The 23,653-nt window shown below is 41.7% G+C and overlaps 1 protein-coding gene across 2 annotated transcripts in view; it reads right to left on the bottom strand.

The window, feature by feature from the left end:
* Afap1 (actin filament associated protein 1) overlaps positions 1-23,653 on the bottom strand; it is a 152,187-nt gene that overhangs the window by 84,062 nt on the left and 44,472 nt on the right. For both annotated transcript variants that reach the window (XM_004655994.2, XM_004655995.3), the window contains exons 2-3: positions 12,125-12,253; positions 10,886-10,980 (exon numbers count right to left, since the gene is read on the bottom strand). In XM_004655994.2, coding sequence (XP_004656051.1) covers positions 10,886-10,980; positions 12,125-12,251 — 222 coding nt within the window. In that variant the 5' untranslated portion in view covers positions 12,252-12,253. The remainder of the gene's footprint in view (positions 1-10,885; positions 10,981-12,124; positions 12,254-23,653) is intronic.

The following is a 23,653-nucleotide window of genomic DNA, read 5'->3' as shown; positions in this document are numbered from 1 at the left end:
TTTGAGGCAAACTCAATAGACTGGCCTTTTATGACAGAGAGAAAAAAACGAGAATTGGTACGCCAGTGGCCTCCAGCCACTTACTGAACTCCAGATGTGTGCACCACCTTGCAAGCATGTGCGACTTTACACATGTGTCACCTGGTACATCTGGCTTACATGGAATCTGGGGAGTTGAACATGGGTCCTTAGGCTTTGCAGGCAAGTGCCTGAAACACTAAGCCATATCTCCAGCACCTAAAAAACATTTTTTAAAAATAATATCAAATAAAGAATATTCAATGCTTCTCAAGTTTCATATCTTATCTGCAAGCTCAGATGTTTTTAAAAATCAGCTACATCAGCAAGTTACTTATTATTATTATCTAAGTCAAACTAAGTTAAAATTCAGTTCTGTCTTTAAACAGCTATTCAAAATACACTCTGGAGCTACTGCAAATGTGGGATCTGACAGTGGTGCTTTTTGCCTACTTATTAGAATTGCAATGTCCCTGCTTTGTGACCCTGTATTGTTGGGAAGAGGAGAAGGGGCTGCCACAGAAAGGGACCACAGTGAAATGGCTTCAGAGCTTGGTGGTGGGTACTACAGCCACTGTCAACACACGTGATCTGCTGGCAGCAAATCACTCACCTTTCCAACTGTGCTCTCAGTACTTGCTGCAAACCCAGTACAACCAGTACGAGGGCTGCACGTCTCCATGTAAACCACAAGCACAGCCTGTGAGCAGGGCTAAAGGCTGTATAGGTGCCCAGTATGAACCACAAGTGGAGTTCTTCCTTGAAACACTTGATTCCATTTATACCTGCTTTGGTCTACTGCAGTCCCCCTGAAAAGTGAGGTGCTAACATAAGTATTAACTACACTGTACATTGTAGGTAAGCTCACCAAGCTTCAGAAGTCTCCCATAGCCACCTAACACATAAACCAAACTCTCAAGCAGTTGAACTTCCAAAGCCACATGCACCATATGGAAGTTTCCACTTCACACTGCACACCCCAGGCTCTAGGCATGTTTACTTACAGGGACATCAAGAACCATTCCCTTGTTTCTAAAAGTACCATCCCCCTTACAAAGCTGGCTATTTCACAGGCACCCTGATCTGACATCAGTCCACAATTACAAAAACAGAAACATAAGAAACAGGTTCCCTCTTCAACATTTCAATGTAAGTTCCTTGAAAGATGACAAAAACTGCAAAGAGTCCTGATTATGCACCAAAGGGGAAAAGATTTTTAAAAACTGAGTAAGCAAGGGCTGGAGAGATGGCATAGTGGTTAAGGCGTTTGCCTGCAAAGCCAAAGGACCTCAGTTGGATTCCCCAAAACCCATGTAAGCCAGATGCACAAGGTGGTGCATATATCTGGAATTTATTTGCAATGACTGGAAGCCCTGAAGCACCCACTCTCTCTCTTTCTCCCCCCTCTCTCTGCTTCTCTCCCTCTCCCTCTTTCCCTCTCTCAAATAAATAAATGAAAATAAAATATTTTTAAAAACTGAGTAAGCATTTATAATACAAATAACTGACAGGAGGCAATATTTAAATCAAACCATCAAAGGGGGAAAAAAGAACACAGCAGTGATTCAAGTGTACAAGAAATAAAAATTAACTAGAGAAAACCACACACTCCAATGCTCACCTGCCTGCCCTTGTGATGAACTCCCAAGATCTTGCCACCCATCTGCCACTGTAGTCTCCTCTGCATTAGAGGTGTATCTGCATGGCTCCTACTATTTATCTGGCTCACTTTTGGCACATGGCTCATTTGAGAAACTCCAGCACAGTCTCATTCCACTCCTTTCCACCCTTATCCCAGCCCCACAAGAAGTAAATGCTCCCCCAAAGTCAATCTGCCAGGAGCAAATGGCCAGTGTCCAAAAGCTGGTCCAGCCATGGCAAACTGGCTCACCAAATGACTAGATCACCTGCCATATTCTGTATACACTAAAAATCCCCAGAAAGCCAGAAATGGTGGTGTAGGCCTATAATTCCAGAACTCAGGAGGTGGAGAAAGGAAGATCACAAGTTCCAGACCAACTTGGGATTACAGAGAGAGTTCTTGTTTCATTTAAACACAAACAGCTCATAAAATGTACTAGAGCTGTCTCTGCCAACTACTACTGATTCACTGGGTTGACACAAGTCTGTAAGTTCTCCTACAAAACACCTGGACTGACGGACATACATGGCTAAATGCTCATGTACAGCAGTCTCATCTCAGGGTCTACAAACCTCCGGGTGGTTGTACGTTAATAAGTCAGCTTCTTCCCTTCTTTAATTCTAACCATTTATTTTCACCATTACATAAGTAAGCCAAGAAAAAATGAATATAAAAGAAAAGTTGAAAATTTTCTGAGATGCTCTAGAAAGTGAGAGTCAAGCCAAACTGAGGGGGGTGGAAAACCTAACATTCATTGAGTATGGACAAATCAATGAAGATGGCAGCATTCATAAAACTTTAAAGATTCTGTGTTAGTCTGCTTTCTATCACTATAACAAAACATTTAACTCTTGAGACAAAAGTTTAAAGAAAGAAAAGGTCTATACTGGTGCTGGATCACACCTTTAGAGGACCCAGTCTACATCAGGTGGACCACAGCTGATAGGCCTCTGGTAGGATGGTGGATGACAATGGAGGGGGGAAATACAAAAGCCCAGACAGAGAGGGTGGAAGAGTGGAGGGTCCCACAACCCCTCTGGGGGCATATCTCCAATAACCTAAGGACTTCCCACCAGGCCCTCTTCAAAAGGTCTGCAACTTCTTCCAAGTAAGCCACCCTGGGGACTGTTAATATATGGGCCTGCAGAGGCAGTGGCAATCTAGAATGTCACAGATGACAGAGTCTTAGTTATAAAAGCAGCGATTATTAACAGTGTAGTCATGTACACAGATGGACTAGGAAGAATCCAATGGGCAGCCCATAGTTGTAGAATACATCTTCGTCCTACATGGAAAAACAGTTTGCAGCAAGTGGCAGCATCACTTGTATGTGGAGGGCAAAATCATCTTGATCCTCATGTACGAGGCACCAAAAGGAAAAATCACTCACTGGTCAAACTATTACCCAAAAGTAACTAAGTTAGTTAGTTAGTTTAGGCAGGGTTGCACTGTGTTACCCTGGCTGACCTTAGAACTCACTATGTAGACCAAGCTGGTCTTGAACCCATACAGATCTTCTTCTTCAGCCTCCTAAGTGCTGAGATTATAGATGTCAGCCACCATACCCAGCAAGCTTGAAATACTTAAAGCTTATATTTTTTAAAAGATTAAAATAAACCAGGTATGGTGGTACATACCTTTAATCCCAGCACTCAGGAAGCAGAGGTAGGAGGATCGCCATGAGTTCGAGGCCATCTTGAAATTACATAGTGAATTCTAGGTCAGCATGGGCTAGAGCAAGACCCTACTTCAAAAAATCAAAAACAAAAACAAAAAAGCTTAAAATATTTAAAGCTTATGTTTTTTTAAAATAAAATCCTTTATATTTTACTCAATATTTTTGACTAACCAACTCTTGCAGGACTAGGAGGTTTCTCATGTAACACAGGCCAGGCCAATCTGTCAAGGCTACTTGGTAGTCAAAGACTGAATTTGAAGAGAAATCTATAAAATGACATGATCACTCAAACACTGAAAATTACTGACCAAGCAATGAAGACTCTTGGTCCCTCTGTCCCTCAGCTGGCCCGGCAGGATGCACAGTCCAGGGTGGGCTAGCTGGGATGCTCTGGAGCTACATAAAAGCAGTCAAGTCCTTATGCCCATAACTACTGACTGTTTCTACTGTACCAGCCTCCTTCCTCAATCCTGAGATACTCCCAGATCTGAAACATAATAATGAAATACAACACCCAGCATGTTGAGACCAGTCACAAAGGACCACAGGTTCAAGAAAGAAAATCAAAATAATCATCTGTATCTCTAGGATAAAACCTACTTGGTAGGGGTGAATGATCCTTTCGATATATTCCTGTATTCTATTTGCCAATATTTTGTTGAGAATTTTTACATCTTTGTTCATGAGGGAGATTGGCCTGTAATTTTCTTTTTTTGTTGTCTTTGTCTGGTTTTGATATCAGGTTAATGTTGGTTTCATAGGAGGAGTGTGGTAGGATTCCTTCATTTTCAATTTTATGGAAAAGCTTGAGAAGCATTGGTGTTAGTTCTTCCATAAAGCTCTGGTAAAGTTCACCAATGAATCCATCTGGGTCTGGACTTTTTTAGTTGGGAGACTTTTTATTACTGCTTTGATTTCTCTACTTGTTCTAAGTCTATATAAATAGTCTCATGTTGATTTAATTTTGGTAAGTCATACATCTAGGAAATCATTCATTCCTTTCAGATTTCAAAGTTAGTAAATATATGTCCTTACTATGTCCTTATGATTTTCTAAATTTCTTTGACATCTGTTGTAATGGTGCCTTTTTCATCTCTAATTTTATTAATTTTTGTCTCTTCTCTCTTTCTTTTAGTTAGATTTGCTAAGGGTTTATCAAACAATCCTTTCAAAGTACCTATGCTTTGTTTCACTGATTCTTTGTATTTTTTGTTTCTATTTCATTAATTTTTATTATTTTAATCCTTATTATTTTCTCCCATTTATTCATTTTTGGTTTGCCTTGTTCTTTTTTCATCCATGTGAAGCATTAAGTTCTTTACTTGCAATGTTTCTAATTCTTACTATAGGCACTTAAAAGCTATACTTTCCCTTTTAAGAGTGCCTTCATTGCGTCCCAAAGGTTTTGGTATGTTGTATTCTCATTATCATTTGAGTCTATGAGTTTTTTAATTTCCTTCTTGATTTCTTCCTTAACATCATTGACAAAGTGTACTGTTTAGTTTCCATTGTTCTGTGTTTCTTGCTATTGATCTGTAGTTTAATCCCATTGTGATTAGATAGAGTGCAAGGAATTATTTCACTTTTCCTATATTTGTTAAACTTTGCTTTGTGTCCTAGTATATGGTCTATTTTAGAAAATGCTCCACATGCCGCTGAAAAGAATGTATATTCTATAGCATTTTGATGAAATGTTCTGTAGATATGTGTTAGGCCCCTTTGTTCTACGACCTCATTTAATCCAGATGCTTCTCTGTTTATTTTTGCCGGTATGACCTGCCATTTGATGAAAGTGGAGTATTGATGTTCCCCACTTCATTTGTGTCTGGTGTTACCTGTGACCTTAATTCTAGTAGTGTTTGTTTGAAGAAATTGGGAGCCCCCATATATGTTTAGAATTGTAATGTCCTCCTGTTGGAGTGTTCCTTTAATCAATAAAAAGTGACCTCCTTTATCTGTCCTAACTAATGCTGTTTGAAGTCTACCCTGTCAGATATCAGGATAATATCACCTGCTTGTTTTCTAGGACCATTTGCTTGAAACACCATTTTCCATCCTTTCACCTTAAAATAGTGTCCATCCTTTATGGAAATGAGGGTTTCTTGGAGGAAACAAATAGAAGGATCCTGCTTTTTAACCCAGTCTGCAAACCTATGTCTTTTGGTTAGGGCATTGAGGCTGTTGATATTGAGTTATTAATGAAAGCTCTGCATTTATTCTTGTCATTCTTCTGGTTTTTTAGTTATTCCTGTTTTTACTTTACTCTTTTGTATTAACTACTATTTGAGTGTGGTTTATTTTATCCTGGTTCCTTGTGTGTGTGCTTTTCTTTCTCCTCAGCACAAAGTACACATTCAAGTACTTCTGTAGAGCCGGTTTAGTGTTCACATATTCCTTCAGCCTGCTTTTGTTGTGGAATGTCCTTATTTCTCAGTCAATTTGGATGGATAGCTATGTTGGATAAAGTAATCTTGGCTAACAGTAGTTATCTTTCAGAACTTGGAGTACATCATTCCAAGCCTTTCTGGCTTTTAAAGTTTGTGTTGAGTGATCGGCTGTTATCCTGATGGTCTTGCCATCACATATATATGTGACTTGATTTTTTAAACTGCTTTTAATATATTTTCTTTGGTTTGTGTATTTAGTAGTTTAATTATAATATGGTAGTGAGAAGTTTTTTCCTGATTTTGTCTGTTTGGAGTTCTAAAGGCTTCCTGTATCTGTATTGGCAACGCTTTCCCTAATTGAGGAAATTTTTTTTTCTATGATTTTGTTGAAAATACTAAAGTAAATGAAATTCTCCTCTTTCAACTATACTCTGAATTCATGTTTAATTTCTTCATAGTGTCCCAAATATCTTGAAATTCCTATCCATACCTTCCTATTCGTTTGTCTTTCTCTTTGTTGAACTGTATTAACTCTGCCACTTGGTCTTCTAGTTTAGATATTATGTCCTCTCCTTCATTCATTCTACTGGCGAGACTTTCTGCAGAGTTTTCTATTTGACTTACTCTGTTTTTCATTTCTAGTATTTCTATTTGCTATTTTTCATTATTTATATTTCCTTACTCATGTTTTTTATTGACCTATTTATTTCATTAATTGGTTTCCTGTGTTCTCTTGGTATTCCTTCAGGAGTTTTTCTTTTTTGATTCTTTTGATTTTTTATTTGAGCACAGATATAATTATCTTTTAAAATCTTTATCAGGTATTTCACCTAAGTCAGTGTCTCTGTAGGTCATTTCTGATGGTTTATAATTTTTGGTGGAATTGTATTGTCTTGATTTTTTGTGTTTCTTTTATCATCATTTAGAGATTTTTGCATCTTGAGTTAATTTGATGCTTATATTTTCTACTTACCTGCAGTATTCTTAGATATGTGTATCCAACTTTATATATCTTCAGGAGTTTAGGTGCCAGGTGTGGTTGTTATACTACTCCCAGAGTAACAGCAGAAGTGACCCTAGGTATTGTGTTTGCCTACAATGCAGGTATTCTAGTAGGTTGGGTGAACCAAAATACAGACACAATCTAAAATTCAATTGAACAATATACAATTCAATCAAAACCAATTAAATCTCAGCTTTCTAGTTGAAAGGATTAAGGGTATAAGGCAACCTAAGGGGATTTGACTTTATTAGCCTGTTTTACTTTGGCGTGGCTACTACACTGCCATCTTAGCCAGAAGTCCCCTGCTTTTTTTAATAGCTAATGAGCCAAGGATACAGGCCCAAGCAGATGCCAACTTGCCAGGGCTAGGACCAGCTTCTGATCCAGACTGGCTCAAAATGGATATAAGCAACACTCCCCAGCAGCAGCTTCTTGCTTCTTCTTCAGCTCAGCACACCTGGGTATGCTGGCCCTGTGGGGCTGCCAGAATAGGCAGTTAGAATAATTAATATGATATGTATATGTGTGTATGTATGTACATGTGCATATGTATGTCACATATATGTGTGAGGATATGTGTGTATGCTAGGCACATATGTGGAGGTGTGTGGACAACTTCAGTGTAGGGGCATTAGTCATCTTCCTCTACCTTGCTTGAAATAGTCTACCTTGTTCTGTTTTGTTACTTCATGTCATGTACACCAGTTTTTAAGTGGCCTCCACACAAGCTTCTACATTCTCCTGGCTCCACTTTCCATTGCCATAGGCTTTATGTGGGTGCTGGGGAGTCCAACTTGAGCTGGTAGGCTTGCAAGTGAGAAGCTTTAACTACTGATCCATCTCTAAAGCCCCTTTCTTGGACATATTTTTTTAAGCCAGGTGTGGTGGCACACATCTTGAATCCCAGCATTCACTTGGGAGGCAGAGGTAGGAGGATTGCTTTGAGTTCAAGGCCAGCCTGAAACTACATTGTAAATTCTAAGTCAGCCTGGGCTAGAGCAATACCCTACCTCAAAAAAAAAAAAAATCTTCCTGTGTGTAGAACAGTTTCGTGCACTGTGCTAACAGCAGCCCCATCTCTGATGTTCTCTCTGCGTGCTTCATTGAATTTTGTGCCATTGGATTCATCACAGACCTTGGGCCCACAAGCCACATATATAACATAATGCATATAATATAAATATACCTGATATATATAAATATGTGATGATATCATGGGGCACACTCTGTGGTGTTTACAGAACAATACATGATAATGATACATTTGTCAATGAGTGATGCATACTATGTGTCTTCCTCAGTATATGCATGGTGCTATGGGTGAGCTCAGGACCTTGCTCAAGCCAGGCACACACTCTACCACCAAGGTATACCCTGGCCTTATTTTTATTTTCTTTAACTCAATACATCTTAAATAGCATAATTCAACATGTCATTGATGCAATAATTACTATTAAGATGTTTTAGATTATGTTTTCATGCTAATTCTTCACACACTGAGTATATGTAAACTTATATCACCCCTCAATTAGACTGACCACCCTGCAAGGGCTCAACAGCCACTCAAGCTAATGGCCCCTATAGCACAAGTAGAGAGCACAGACTAGAAAAAGACGTGCTAACAGAAACAATGGTTCTGTTGGGGAGAAGGGAACAGATATGACTTTGACTTAACATCACTTTGGTTTTGTCCATACTTTCTATAGTAATCTTATTAAGAAATGCAAGAGTTCTCATCCCATCCAGACTGAGTGAACCCAAACCTGCACTTTGAACCAGATTTTCAGTAATCTGGGTGGACATGAGTGCTTAAGAAACACTGCTCTAAGGGCAACGGCTTGTACAGGCTCTGCATGCAGCACATAGCTAAACCTGGCAAACATGCTGAGCCTTCAGTCTCCTTATGCTCCTACCCTACATATACTGAAGTTCTACTCCTTGGAGAAATGAACTCCTGAATGAAGTCAGCCTCACACGTATGCTTGCAAACAGAGGCAGCCTCCCTTCTGTGCCTGTGCTATGTTGCCCATGTTTCTTCCAAGGAGGACATTAAGGGAACAAGCACCAGGCCCAACAGTCCCCTCCCATCATGGACCATGCCTACATTGCACAAATGCCCTGCCTCCCACCAAATGTGTCAAAGATGCTTTGCCTGCATACCAAGTAGGCTTTAGCAAATCGCACACCTTCACTGAACTTTAATTTCTGTTTCTGGAAAACGATAAGTGTTTGGAAATTTTTTTAAATATTTTATTTATTTATTTATTTGAGAGGGGGTGGCAAGAGAGAAGGAGAGAGAGAGAGAGAATGGACACACCAGGTCCTCTAGCCACTACAAATGAACTCCAGTAGTATGAGCCTCCTTGTGCATCTGGCTTACATGGTACTGAGAAAACGAACCTGGGTCCTCAGGCTTTGCACAAAAGCATCTTAACTGCTAAACCATGTCTTCAGCCCTTGGGGAATATTTTTAAAGCCATGTTGTGAGTATTAAATGCAATAAGAGGGCTGGAGAGATGGCTTAGCGGTTAAGTGCTTGCCTGTGAAGCCTAAGGACCCCAGTTCAAGGCTCGGTTCCCCAGGTCCCACGTTAGCCAGATGCACAAGGGGGCACATGCGTCTGGAGTTCGTTTGCAGAGGCTGGAAGCCCTGGCGCGCCCATTCTTTCTCTCTCCCTCTATCTGTCTTTCTCTCTGTGTCTGTCACTCTCAAATAAATAAATAAATAATTAAAAATATATATATATATTTAAATGCAATAAGAGCTGTCCCCCATATGTAGTCTCACTTTCCACAGTTTTAGCTACCTGTAGTCCATCAAAAACATTAAGTAGAAAGCTATAAAAATAACTCCTAAATTTTAAATAACATTACAGAATATCATTGTACTCCATTATTATTGCTATTAACATCTCATTGTGTTCAATCATAAATTAAATTTTACCACAGGTATTTATGATGGAAAAGTGCAATCTGAGAAAAGCATGGCACTATGCAAGGCTTGAGCATCCCCTATGGATAAGGGGTGCTTTTTGCAGTTGCTTTTTCATTACTGGGATAGACATCTGATCAAAAACAGCTTATGGGAGGAAAGAGTTTATTTCAAGCTTACAGATTCCAGGGGAAGCTCCATCATGGAGGAAGAAGCTGGCTTACTTCCACTATACATGAGAGAAAAGCCAATACCACCAAGCACAAACAACCAGAGTTCCAACTTGCTCTCCACATATAGTAGGGCTGGACTCAAGATCCACTTTCAGTGACATACCACTAGCAGGGCTCTGCCCACTAGAGACTTAAGGAGGAAGCTTAATCTTAATCAAAACATACCCAAGGCTATGGGGGACATGCATTTGCATTCAAACCACCATACTGCTTTGGTGAAGAAATACCAAGTATGGCCTGTGGTAGGAGCTCAGTAAGTGCTCATTTCCTCTGTGCCTGGCTCCAGTAGTCATTCCTGAGAGCTCACTAGACACTACTCACTACACTAGAACCAAGGTGGACACAGATGAACAAGACATGATCCTGTCCTCCCCAGTTCACATACTAGCAGAGATAGAGGAAGATGCTTCACTCTAAAAGCAAATATAGAAAGAGAATAACTAAGTAACCCATTTGCCCTTACTCTGATTAAACTGCGTAGAGAATAACAAAACTCAGGAAATGCCAAATGTTCATGAGGAAGGAGCCACACAGGACAACATTGGGGAAATGGCAAAAAAGTTACAGCCCTGGACAAATTATAAATGTATAAAATCAAAATACACATTTGTGAATATGTTCATATTTCTCTCTCTTGAACAAAATAATACTTAACCCAGAAAGCACAGCAATTAATACTCAAGTCTCAGCCTAAGGCTCTAAGAATCAGCTTAAACTAAGGGCCAAGCCTTCAGGCCCTACTGACATTATTTTTCCTGCCAAATCCTCTGATTTTTGTTTTCATCATTAATCTAATTTAGAAGCAAATTTCCAAGAACCTGTATTTCTATCAGTCTTCAAAGAAATGCCAACTTCCTGCTCACCCCAACAACGAAAAGGTAACTGCAAACCAGTTGCTAGTGGCAGTTTCTGGATACTAGAAGTAGCAAGGAGCACCTCAAGCAAAAGGAGGCCTCTCATTCTCCAGAACAGTCTTCCAACATGGGTACTCACGAGCCATGGCTGAGGGATCTCTGGCAGAGGCATCTGAGGTGGGGCCGGCAGGCTGTTGGTCTCTGGCTTCTGAGCATGGTCCTTTACTTCAAAGCCTGCAAAAATGAACCAAAACCACAGAGCTGAGTGAGGAGGAGGACGAGGCCACCAAGAGTTAGCTTTTCCTAAGCTCCACACAGAATACTTTGCAAATATTTATTCTCTCTGATCCTACAAAGAGGTATCATCATTCTCTACATGTGAAGAATCTATGGTAAGACTACACAGGACACAACTAGGTATTAGGAGTGGTGAGGGAAGGAGAAAGTTAACTACTTAGCAAAACTAGAAATCAATGGATGGATTTTTTAAAGAATTAAAGAGTTGAATTTCTGAGTGGAAAGTCGGAAGACACATCACAAGGAAGCAAGAGAACCTCCTCCCAGGCTGTCTTGCATCCAATCTGCCTCCGGCTAACCTGGCTTAAATCTCTTCTTTAGCATTCTTCTAAGGGTACTCTCTATAGCAATTCTCACAGGCCTCTTTAGTCCTGCTTTTCCGTCTTATCCAGTGTACATAAGGAGTTCATATAGCAGACTGAGCTGCTAGCTGAAGAGGGGCCAGCTGAGATCTAGGGGTGGGGTTTCAGAAGTACCCCAACATTCCTTAATTAGTAAGGTCAGTATGTGGATTGTGCACTGTTTGCACAAGGTAGCTTATGTAGAATACCCACTTTTCTGCAAGTCTGGAAGTCTAGTGCATCACAGGTGGGTAGAGAATGTCTACATGGTCAGCCCAAGAAAAAAAACTTTGGCACTGGGCTGCTAAGCTGCTTCCCTGAACAACAATACTGCTTACAGCACACAGGCTGCTGCATTTTGTTGTAGAGAAGAGTGTGCTCTGGGCAAACCTCCTGGAAGGGAGAGCATGCAAATCCAACATACAGTCTCCTACACTCTCCTCCATCCAGTACAGCTGTGCGCCCTGGGCACATGCTAGGCTCTGGGAGGACCCAGGATAGTTAAGGCCAGATTGCTCTAGAGGCTCAAAACTCTTTTAACTCCTAAAGGGGTTTTTCTATCTACAACCTAGAGGTTAACAGCACCTGGCACAAGTCCAGACCTTCAATGAAAAGCTGATAAAGAAATAACTTCACAATTCAATACACAGATGACAATGTGATAGAAATAAGATATAATGAAAGAGGGGTTAGAAGCCAAAAGACTGGAAGAAGAAAGACTGGCTATCCAAGTGTCTCACCTTTGGACGACTGTATCCTCATTAGGATGTTAGTAAGTACCGCCTTTTTCTCTCTGACAGTTGATGTAAGATATTCATGGTCTAAGAGCTCAAGAAAGAGGCGAAGTTCAACTATTAGCTCTTCCATTGCTGAAAACAAAGGAAAGGGGAAGAAAGGCATTAGGGACATCAGTTTGCCATTATTATATGTAAATCTCAGCTCTACTTGAGGCATTTCACTTTCACCCTAATCACTGAGTAAAGAATTCTAGCATGGCCAGATGTGATGGTACACACCTTTAATCCCAGCCCTGGGGAGGAAGGGGGCAGATGTAGGAGGATTGCTGTGAATTGGAGGCCAGTGAATTCCAGCTTAGCCTGGTTACAGTGAGACTCAAAAAAAAAAAAAAAAAAAAAAAATCTAGCATAAAAAGCAACTTTTCCAGACCAGGTCCACTGAAGGCTCATGTATCATCTCAACAAAGGCACTGCTGCTTCAATCTCTCTGCAGAAGCAAAATTCAGCTGGGAGACAAACTGCCAACAGACTGTCATAACCCAAAGGCTTGACATCAGCATTTGGTTTCAGTGTGTGATGCTAAATTTCCATGTGAAGGAGATCAGAATTTAAGTTGCCAGTTTTCAAATAACTACCAGCATATAAACTCAGAAACTCGACACCAACACTCTGCTGCTGCAGGTTGCACCTCCAATGTCAGATTGATAGGAGAACATTCACACACAAGGACACTCAATACCCAGGCACCAAAAATACAAGTTCAAGAGCTGACCTCCCTCCATGCCTCTCTCTAGGAGTGACAGAAGGCATTTTGCCAAAGACTGGAACATGGGCTTGAACCAGCAATTTCAAATTGATGATGTAAGCCTCTAGGAGTCTCCAAAACCCTTCAGGAATCCGTACCTCCACGATTTTCATAATACTGAGATCCCACTTCTGCTGCTGCTATACTGATGCTTGCATAGTGACATACACTATGGCAGTGGTACCAAGCCACACTAGTGAGGCCCTACACAGTTGACAGCCACTCTCACAGAAGAGTGTCCTTCATATGCCCTTGACACTAATAATATAGTAAAAATCATTGCTTTCGTTATCTCCACCCTTAAGGTCAGCCCTTTACCTAACAGCATGAGAAGCATTTCTGCACAGAGCCATGCTTGTCATCTAGAGGAGAGACTGAGCTGGGAGACACCTTATGCCACTTCTTTCTTGCAGCATTATTTCATATGCTTGAAAGAAGGAAAGCTGGGCCAGCTAAGCCATTCATTCATGCATTCATTCTCTCAATTGCAGTTCTGGGACCAAGGACCACTTGCATGCTATCTCTGAGGTACAACTATACTTGAGCAGTTTTCAGATGTATTTTCAGAAATGACCAAAGTGCACTTATCAATTCAAGGTAAACAACTGACACTTTTTCTTAAAGACAAAATTTGAGATTTCAAGTGGAAATAAGTTTGTACCGCCACCGTGAGAGCCTGATAGGCTCCAAACACTCCCAGAGTATCTCCTCTGATGAGGTCAGGAGCGACACGAGCAGGCATGATGTTTGGATGTTGCCTGATGGTACGTGTCTACATCTGGAAGGCCTGCCTGGCTCAGATGTGGTAACATCAAGAGTGGCTAAATGATCCACATGGAATGATCTGACACAATCTTCTGGGCCCACAACAGGACAGCCTCAGATTTTACCTTAGAAGAAAGCCTGCAAGAAATTGCCAGTTGCCAATTTTGGAGTACAGAAACTTCAGAACTTAGACCTCTGTGGCTTCCCATTTCCTAGCAAACAGTACCTGCCTCTTCCAATTCCCCAGTGCCCTCTTTCTGTACTGTCAGGAGTGCCTTCTCAAGCCTTCTCAACTGGCATTCTACCCAGCAGCCTCTACGGCCTTCCAATCCATGAGCTCTTGACATTGCTTCCACTTAAGTTGGGGCCATCATCATGTACCCCAAGGCCACCAGCCAGGCTCCTCTCCTTCCTCCAGCTTCTACCAACACTCTAGATTATAGTCCCATTCCACCTCTAGATGAAGCCATCCCTGATCCTCTGCCCACATTGACCCACTCCCTTCCTCAAAAATTCCTCTACCCTGTCAACATCATCTACTCTTCCTTAAAAAGCCCAGGCTGCACAGGCACATACCCTTTGTGCTATTAAAATGTAATCTATCATCAAAATGCTGTGATATCACATATAAATTCCCAGTCAGATCAAGTTGGACAGAAGAGGAAATTGGGAAATACTCAAAATACATATGGAAACAACAGCAACTGATAAAAAGTATCAAAGTAGCCATGGTATTCATGACCTCACAGTGGCTGATGCTACCCTGCATAATAAGAGGGAAAAAATTATGACATCAAGATAGAAGAGAGACTGGTTGGAAAGAAGGAATTCAGACCATCCTCTTCACATTTTCACTTGAAACTGTGCCAAGAGGCAAAGGGATAGTGGTGAAAGAGGATTATGATCATGATGTCTGTATGTATGAAGGTTGTTTATAAAAAAAAATTTAAGTCACTGTCTCAAAAATCAATGAGAAAGATGTCTGTTAATAGCTCAAAATCATTGCAACTTGTAGGAAAATTTAAAAAGAAAATCGAATATGTAAATGTATATAATATGCCAAGAAAAAGAGATATTTAAGAATCCGAATATTAAAAATGAAAACATTCAAGTAGCAGAAGAGAGAGTAAGTTAAATCAATCCTTTCATAACCTGAGCATCAGTGAGGCCATGTAGAAAAGGCCTGAGCTGCTAGAGGACACATGTGAATGCATTCCCGTGTCCCAGCACAGACTGACACAAAGCACGCCTGCTCTAAACCTCACCAGACAGCTGGAAATCACATCTACTCTCTGCTGCCTCTAGAAGGCTGGGCCCTAGTCAGACCCTTTCCCAACTAAAAACAGCACACTAAAGAACTTTGTTCCAGAGCCCATCTTACCCTGTTGGATAAGGGCCTCTACAGGATTTGAGGCTCTAATTACAAGTTTTAAGACCAACCTGCAGTCAGAAACTCTCACCCCTTAGGATCTTCTTTCCAATGACTTCTGCAGACCCCATGTCAGAATCTTAATTCACTGGCTAACTGACCCAGATTCGTGTCTTTGCATTCCTGCCCGGGAACTCAGGTTCCCACATTGTGTCCAGCCTGCCTGCTCTGCTCACAGACATGTTGCTAATTACTGCCTACTGTGTCATGTCTTATCGCTAATGAAGACACACCACAGCCACACCATACCTGGCTCCCTTTCCCTGACAACCCTGTAGGACTAGAATGAGTGGTCGCCACCTCTAGACTGTCCTCTTCACATTTTCACTTGAAACTGTGCCGAGGGGCTTCTATCTCTTCCCCTTGACAGGAGGTAGTTTCTAGACAGGGACCACGGTTTGACTTTTCTCTACTGATATATCTAGCATGATGCCTGACAAACACTCAGTATGTGTATGTGAATCAATTCACTTGTGTTTCTAATTCTCCATAACAAACGAGACCCGTGAAATTGATCTTAAAGAGGAAATGACAGGGACAATACATTGCCTTTATAACACGAGTAGCTATGTCTTTTGTGACATCTCTAAAAAGTTTCAGAGCCAGATCAGACACATTCATTCTGTGGCAGTTGATTACACCTGGCCTGGGCCCTTCTCTACATGCTCAGAAACATATTTGGGGATCCAGTATGCATGGGGCATAGCAGCAAAGGGGCTGATATCCAAGCAAGGCCTGTGCATATTTTCCCTTATAGGGTTACAGCTCAGACTCCTCAGGCAGCCTCTTCCAAATATTTCCACAGGCCTCTGCAGATAATCTAAAGGGGCTGCTTGAAAGTTGATCTAAATAGCCTCAAAACAAGCAGCCTAGCTTTAAAGGCTGCCTGGGGAGAAAGTACCTCTGGGTTGGAATACATTTGATGGTCTTTAAAATTGGAGAAGACTATCATTTGAAAGACTGAGTGACTCTGAATGCAAGACATTAAACTTCTCGACTTCCCATTCTCTCATCTGTGATGCAGTGATAAAAATAGCTATCTGCCCAGCAGACCTGCTGTGAAGGTCCCAGGTGACTGTAAATAAAAGCCTTTCCTTTCAGACACTGAACAGGAGTTTAACCTGAATATGAAAAGTGAAGTTAAATGCCCTCTGTACTTACTGTTCTTGGATTGTGAGGAGACACTAACAATCTGCTGTTTCAGGGCACACTCTATATGGTGGACTTGTGAAAGATTCATCAGTATCCCAAGGGAAGTCTGATTTTGAAAGGATGGGTGTAGGGGTGTAAATTCTCTGTCTGAGCATCTTCTTATCCAGGTTGGACAAGGAATCCCCAAAGAAACTGGTATAAAAGTCCATGGAACCCATTCATGTGGGACACTATTATGATGTTTGAGAGTCAGACCAATTGAAGGATGAAAGATGGATGGCCTCATATAAAATATCCTTCCATGGCTGAAGATATGGCTCAGTAGTTAAGCATGCTTCTTATATAAGCATGAAGGCCTGAGAATGAGCTCAAATCTCCATATCCCAAATAAACCAGCTGGGCATGTGCATGTGCACCTGAAACCTCAGTCCTGCAAGGCAGCAGAGAACCAAGACTCACTGGAGTCCCAGAAGCTCTGGAATCAGTAAAAGGAGATTCTGGTTCAAAACTAAGACCAGGAAGAAAAGCAATGGAGCTAGACACCCAATGTTCCACTCTAGCCACTGCAGGTGAGCAACCCTTGTTGCAGATGAGTATGGGGTGGGTCACAAGGGCACATATACATGCATATGCCACATAAACACTACAACATACCTATACCCACAGATATAAGTTCCCACATGCATGCAAAAATTAAATAACAGTAATAATAAAACTTAAAAAGATATTTAAAGAAAATACCCTTTCATTGCTTTCCAGAAGCAAAAGACAGACTGGGCTCTAGATATGCTTTTTACTCCTCACAGTATGTGGTCATCTGACAACACAGGAACCAGATTTCCTGACTCCTGACATAAACCATGTAGGTCGCTGACAAAAGCATACATATGATATGGAGAGCACTGTACTTCAATCTTACTTGCATCTATTCAATTAATTCAGTTCAACTTAATCAACCAGTTATTAAACTAAACACCATGTTCAAGAAGTTGTGTTCAGACTTTAAAGACCAATGAGATCTATCACATTCAAAGGCTCACAACCTAGAGCCACGACGCTCAGAACTGTTAACTCTAGGAAAGGCAGTGACAAAAGCTCTTTAAGAAAAAGAGGTATGAAGGCTGGACAGATAGCTTAGCAGTTAAGCGCTTGCCTATGAAGCCTAAGAACCCAGATTCAAGGCTCCATTCCCCAGGACGCATGTTAGCCAGATGCACAAGGGGGTGCACATATCTGGAGTTCGTTTGCAGTAGCCGGAGGCCCTGGCGTGCCCATTCTCTTTCCCTCTCCCCCCCCCCCCCCCGCCTCTTTCTTTGTCTGTCACTCTCAAATAAATAAATAAAAGTAAACAAAAAATTAAAAATAGAAAAAAAGGTATGAATTTTGTCCATTTTATGGCGATATTACAGAATCAGCAGTAAAGATGCACTGGGGTGGTGAAAGGGCAGAATGAGAAGAGGTAAACCCATTCATGATGAAGATGGTAAAGAATGATAGTTAGAGGAGGATAGAAAGGGAAGTGCAAGTTTATTCAAAGCAAGAAATTTCAACACCACAGAAGTACACACTCACTACAGAAACATCTGAAAACCTAAGGGTAGAATGAACAATGATAAATAAGCAAAACAAACATGATGCACTCTGCTCAAGTAAAGAAACAACCAGCACACAAGAAAATGAAAAAGGTCTGAAATTATAATGACAATGATAAAAGCATCTAGGCTAGGGGGGTATGGCTCAGTGGTAAAGGGTGTGTCTAGGATGCAGGAAGCCATAGGTTGGCTCCCTAGCATCACAAACAAGGTATCTAGCCCATAATTCTATGTTTATTTTTCAAAAATCTCAGCTTTTTTCTATAATAAGGGTAAATGGGTAAAATTTGAACAAAGCCACCTACATAATGTTGTATACTCTATTTCAGACAAAAGTTAAACCAGCTGAACCAAAAATAGGACAGTGATGCAACCATCTGCAATGAGTACTGATGAGGCTTTAAATCAAGTCGGCACTTCTATTTTTAAGCAGCACTGCTACCAGCCTACATACACACTAGCTCCAAATATGCAATGTACATATGCCCTTACTGGCAACCCAGGACTACAGTGTTTTCTTACATACAATCTTTGGCTAGAACTATTATGGTTCATTTAATTGTTATACTATTTGTTTCCACTGCATAAAGAGCAGTTACTAACTTTAGGAAAACTGTGCTTTAATGCAAAAGCTTGGATTTTCAAAAAAAAAAACAGAAAGAATTTACATTATGGGGCTTAGTGGTTAAGGTGCTGGCCTGTGAAGCCTAAGGACCCATCTTTGACTCTCCAGATCCCATGTAAGCCAGACACACAAAGGTGAGACAAGCATAAGGTCTCACATGGTGCAAGTGTCTGGAGTGCGATTACAGTGGCTCATGTCCTGGTGCACCAATTCTTTCTCTCTCTAAAAAGAAAAAAGAAAAGAAAAAATAATTTATATTATGAATCACCTTAAACACACCAAAGTACTTCAAATCACCCAGACTCAGCCACAGAATCCCTGGCAGCCTAGTTCTTACACCTTCTATCAAATCCACAATTTCTGGTACTTGGATAAGCACTAAGAGATACTGGCCAGTGAGTTTTGAACTCCTGTCTTCCCAGTATAAGAAAAGAGGACATCACAGGGTAGGTAGACAAGCTGGGTAAGATGGAAAGAGGAATCCTATAACAACCTCATGCCTACAAAGAACACCTAGAGTGAGGTGAGTGGGTTCCCTGAGAAGCAGGCTAGAAGAAATGGACACTCTGAAGAGTAGATATTAAAGAATCTATGCCAAGGTGGCTTCACTAGTGAATCCTAGAACTTGGGAGGCAGATGTAGGAGAACCTGTGAGTCGAGGCCAGTCTGGGACTACACAGCGAGTTCCATGTCAGCCTAAGCCTGAGTGAGGCCCTACCTCAGAAGGAAAAAAAAAAAAAAAGGTCTTCTAGAGGGGCTGGAGAGATAACTGTGGGAAAAGTGCTAGCCTGTGAATTTAATCCCCAGTACACACATGAAAATGCTGGGTGTGGTGATAGGTGCTTGTAATGTCAGCTCTGATCTCTGGGGCTCAATGGCTAACCAGTCTAAACTACTTGGTAAGCGCAAATGAAAGATCTTGTCTCAAAAAAAAAAAAAAAAAACAGGCTGGAGAGATGGCTCTGTGGTTAAATGCAGTTGCTTACAAAGCCTTATGGCTGGAGTTCGATTCCCCAGTACGCATGTAAAGCCAGATGCACAAACTAGAACATGCGCCTGGAGCTTATTTTCATTTGCAGTGGCAAGAGGCCCTGGTGTGCCCATTCATTCATTTATATTCTCTCTCTCTCTCCTTGCAAATAAATAAACATATTTTTAAAGTAGACAATGGTTCCTGAAGAATGATACCCAAGATTATCCTTTAGCTTCTACTCAAACACACATGCACAAACCCAAACATACACACAAAATGTCTTCCAGATCATGTTCTATACAGTACTAGATTGCTGACTCATTTAACTAGCTTTTACTGAATTCCATATAAAGATCTTTGGAAAATAATGGCATACAAAAAAGAAGAGTGGGGGCTGGAGAGATGGCTTAGTGGTTAAGCGCTTGCCTGTGAAGCCTAAGGACCCCGGTTTGAGGCTCGGTTCCCCAGGTCCCACGTTAGCCAGATGAACAAGGGGGCGCACACATCTGGAGTTCGTTTGCAGAGGCTGGAAGCCCTGGCGCGCCCATTCTCTCTCTCTCCCTCTATTTGTCTTTCTCTCTGTGTCTGTCGCTCTCAAATAAATAAATTTAAAAAATTTAAAAAAAAAAAAAAGAAGAGTGGAAGGGGCAAGAAGGAGGGGTCTCCTTAGTTTGCAGGAAGAAATAAACACATAAGAGTTAGAGTCAGAGGCTGGAGAGATGGCTTAGTGGTTAAGGCGCTTGCCTGTAAAGGCAAAGGATCCCAGTTTGACTCCCCAGGACCCACGTAAGCCAGATGCACAAGGGGGCACATGCATCTGGAGTTTGTTTGCAGTGGCTAGAGGCCCTGGCATGCCCATATTTTTTCTCTCTCCCCCCCCCCTCTCTCCCTCTATTTCTGTATTTCTCTCTCTCTCAAATTAAAAAAAAAAAGTAAAAATAAGGGCTGGAGAGATGGCTCATCATATAAGGTGCTTGCCTGTGAAGCCTAAGGACCCAGGTTCGATTTCCTAGTACCCATCTAAGCCAGATGCACAGGGTGGCCCATGTGTCTGGAGTTCATGTGCAGTGGCTAAAGGCCCTGGCACGCCCTTTCTCTCTCTGTCTCTTCTCTGTAATGAATAAAATATTAAAATAAAAATAAAGTTAGAGTCAGCATCAATCCTGAGTTTTCTCAAGACATCCTGGCTGCTCTCCTATGGAGAGATGGGCAGCAGAGACAGGAGAATCCCCAGAAGCTCACAGGTCAGCTAGCCTGGCATACATAATGGCAAGACTTTGCTTCAAACAAAGATGGAAGGCAAGGCAAGGACTAACACCAGAGGCTGTTCTCTGAATTGCACATGCATGCCATGGTACACACATGCTTGAAATCACAAACAGAGTGTTTTAAAAGACAGGCAGTTACATGGCCATCTACTCACAGACTATAGGAGCAGGGAAAGGCTATACCTAATTTCCTTTCCTTCTCCAACACTTTCATCTCTGAGGACTTCTCATTATTTCTGGGTCTAAGTGTCCATAGATAAACAAAAGGCAGTGTATACATAATGGAATGTTATTCAGCTGTACCACCAGTCATAAAAGAGAGAAATGAGTAGCCACAATTGAGCAAACACCAATTATCCCACTCCTATGGAGTTCCTGGCATAAAAAAAAAAAAAAAAATCCATAGCAATGTAACAGCCTGATCCAAAGGTTTCCAAAACTAGGTAGGATTCATTAGGTCAATTTCAGGCTCAGCAACATGCTCATTTGGCTTCACAGACTAGGACTTTGTGAGTCAAAGCAACACATCAGGGTTGGACCACATGTCAACAAAAAATATCCCTGGTAGATCAAGGGGACAAAATTAAACAGAAAACATTGTAGTTTCTCTGGTTATCTGAGATGAAAAGACTGTACTTGGGGACTAAGAACATGGATTAAGTGCTCAGCTTGCCTCCTGTAGGAAGAAGGCAGGCTTCTAGCCACAAACACCTATGAAGCATGGACTGCTCACTACCACAAGTGCTATACTCAGGACTGGGGTTCTTCTAACCAGAGAGAGGATGTACAATACACAAAATGGAAAGGAAAGCACAAACTTAACCATGATCTCATTAAGGTGACAAATAATTAAAGCAACTTTCTTCTCATTGTTTAGGGAGGTAAAAGATCACACATGACTAGAGAGAACAGAAGCCATTAGGGCAAACCCACCTCTGTGTCTGTCCAGATACGCAAAGAACCCGCTGAAATGCTTGCACAGTTGGCTAGGTCAAGGAGAATAGCCAGTGAGATGTGAAGTGTCAGCCCACAGGTTGTAACCTCTGTGGGAAGGAAAGGCTGTTGACACCTAGCCACAGTACCTATGCCTTTTATCCCCTAGGTGTGAACGTGAAATAGAGGACATCATGTGCCTTCATTGGTCCACTCATATCCCACTAACTGAACTCCCTCTTGGTGACAAGGATTTTGCATTTCAGGGACTCCAAGCAGTTGTGTTCTGGGACTACAGTTTTACATATGTAGACACAGAAGCCCAGGAAGGAAAGGATCATTCCAGGACACAAGGCTCCATGATGGCCCAAAAAGGATGAAAATCAAGCCTGGTTCTTGAAAAGGTGCTTTGTGATACCCAGATTCTTAAATCACTACAGGGATAGAGCAGATGGGCACAATGGCCCTGGCATCACCTCAAAGCAGAGGAACATTCATACAGAAAACCACTCAGGGGGAAGGAATGAAAGATCAATGATACTGCCAGCCTGTGCTACAGCCCTTGTGCCCAGCCGGTGGCCCACCACCCGTGCTGCAGCTGGCAGCCTGGCAAACCGCCTGACCACTGGGACAGCAGGCTAAAGACATCCACAGACCTCCTCTGCATCTACAGAGGAAGGGCTCAGAGAAGAGGGTGTGCAGAACAATTCAAACCTCCAGGCAACTTGCGATGTTCAACAATGGGGATAACAGGTGCTTCCTAGTCAGCTCTATCTTTACAGATGTCTAACATGAACAAGTGACTCTCTGGCCACTGTTTTATTAAATTAAAAGCCTGCTGTAATTAAGGTCCTGAAACTGAAATTTTGGATCAGAGAGATACAGCAGCTTCTAGTATGCTGAGACTTCAGGCTTTCCTCTGAACATGCCTCTGTCACCTGTAACTTCCCTGACCACCACTTCCTATAGCAATTTACACTGTGCTCATACCGGCCAGCTGGGATGAAACTGTAGCCTGGCAGTCAAAAAGGGTTGGGGTAAGAGTCACAGATGAATAAGATTGGAAATGTGCTCCTTAGGTGACAGAGGGGTAGACAGAAGCACATGGCCTGAAAACATGAAAGAGGACACTTCATACTGGAATGCTTTCACCATTATGTCACAGGCATCTCCCACCAGAGACAAGAAAACTAAGGCACTAAGGGAACATAGGACTTGCCAGATGCACAAGGTGGACACATGCATCTGGAGTTCATTCGCAGTGGCTGGAGACTCTGGTACACACATTCTCTATCTGCCTCTCTCTCAAATAAATAAATAAATAACTTTTTTAAGGGCTGGAGAGATGGCTTAGCGGTTAAGCACTTGCCTGTGAAGCCTAAGGACCCCGGTTCCAGGCTCAATTCCCCAGTACCCATGTAAGCCAGATGCACAAGGGGGCGCACGCTCTGGAGTTCCTTTGCAGTGGCTGGAGGCCCTGGCACGCCCATTCTCACTCTCTCTAACTCTATCTGCCTCTTTCTCTCTCTGTCACTCTTAAATAAAAATAAACAAAAAAAATTTTTTAATAAATTTTTTTAAAAAAGAAATATCCTTCTCAGGTTGGAGAGACAGCTCAGTGGGTAAAGTGCTTTATGCAAAAGCATAAACAAAGACCCAAGTTCAATCCTTTGTGCCCCCCAAAAAAGCCAGGCACACACCTATAATCCCAGCCCTGAGGAGGCAGACACAAGAGGATCCCTAGGGCTTGCTGATGAATTAGACTAGGCAAATCAGTAAGCTCCAGGTTCAGTGCAAGAGCCTATCTCAAAAGAACAATGTGTGCAGAACAATTAAGGAAGACACTGAATGCCAACCCCTGGCTTTCACATACATGTACACACCAAAAAGAAAAAGAGAAAAGAAATGAAATGCCCTTCTCTGTCCTCTGGTCTAGATACCTTAAACTTTCCCTCCTCTGACTGACAGTGGAGTACCATTAGAGTGCCTG

Source organism: Jaculus jaculus, chromosome 11 (assembly GCF_020740685.1).
Source record: "Jaculus jaculus isolate mJacJac1 chromosome 11, mJacJac1.mat.Y.cur, whole genome shotgun sequence".
Lineage (NCBI taxonomy): Eukaryota > Metazoa > Chordata > Mammalia > Rodentia > Dipodidae > Jaculus > Jaculus jaculus.
The sequence above is the reverse complement of the archived record's forward strand: the minus strand, read 5'-3'. Positions and strand labels throughout refer to the sequence as shown.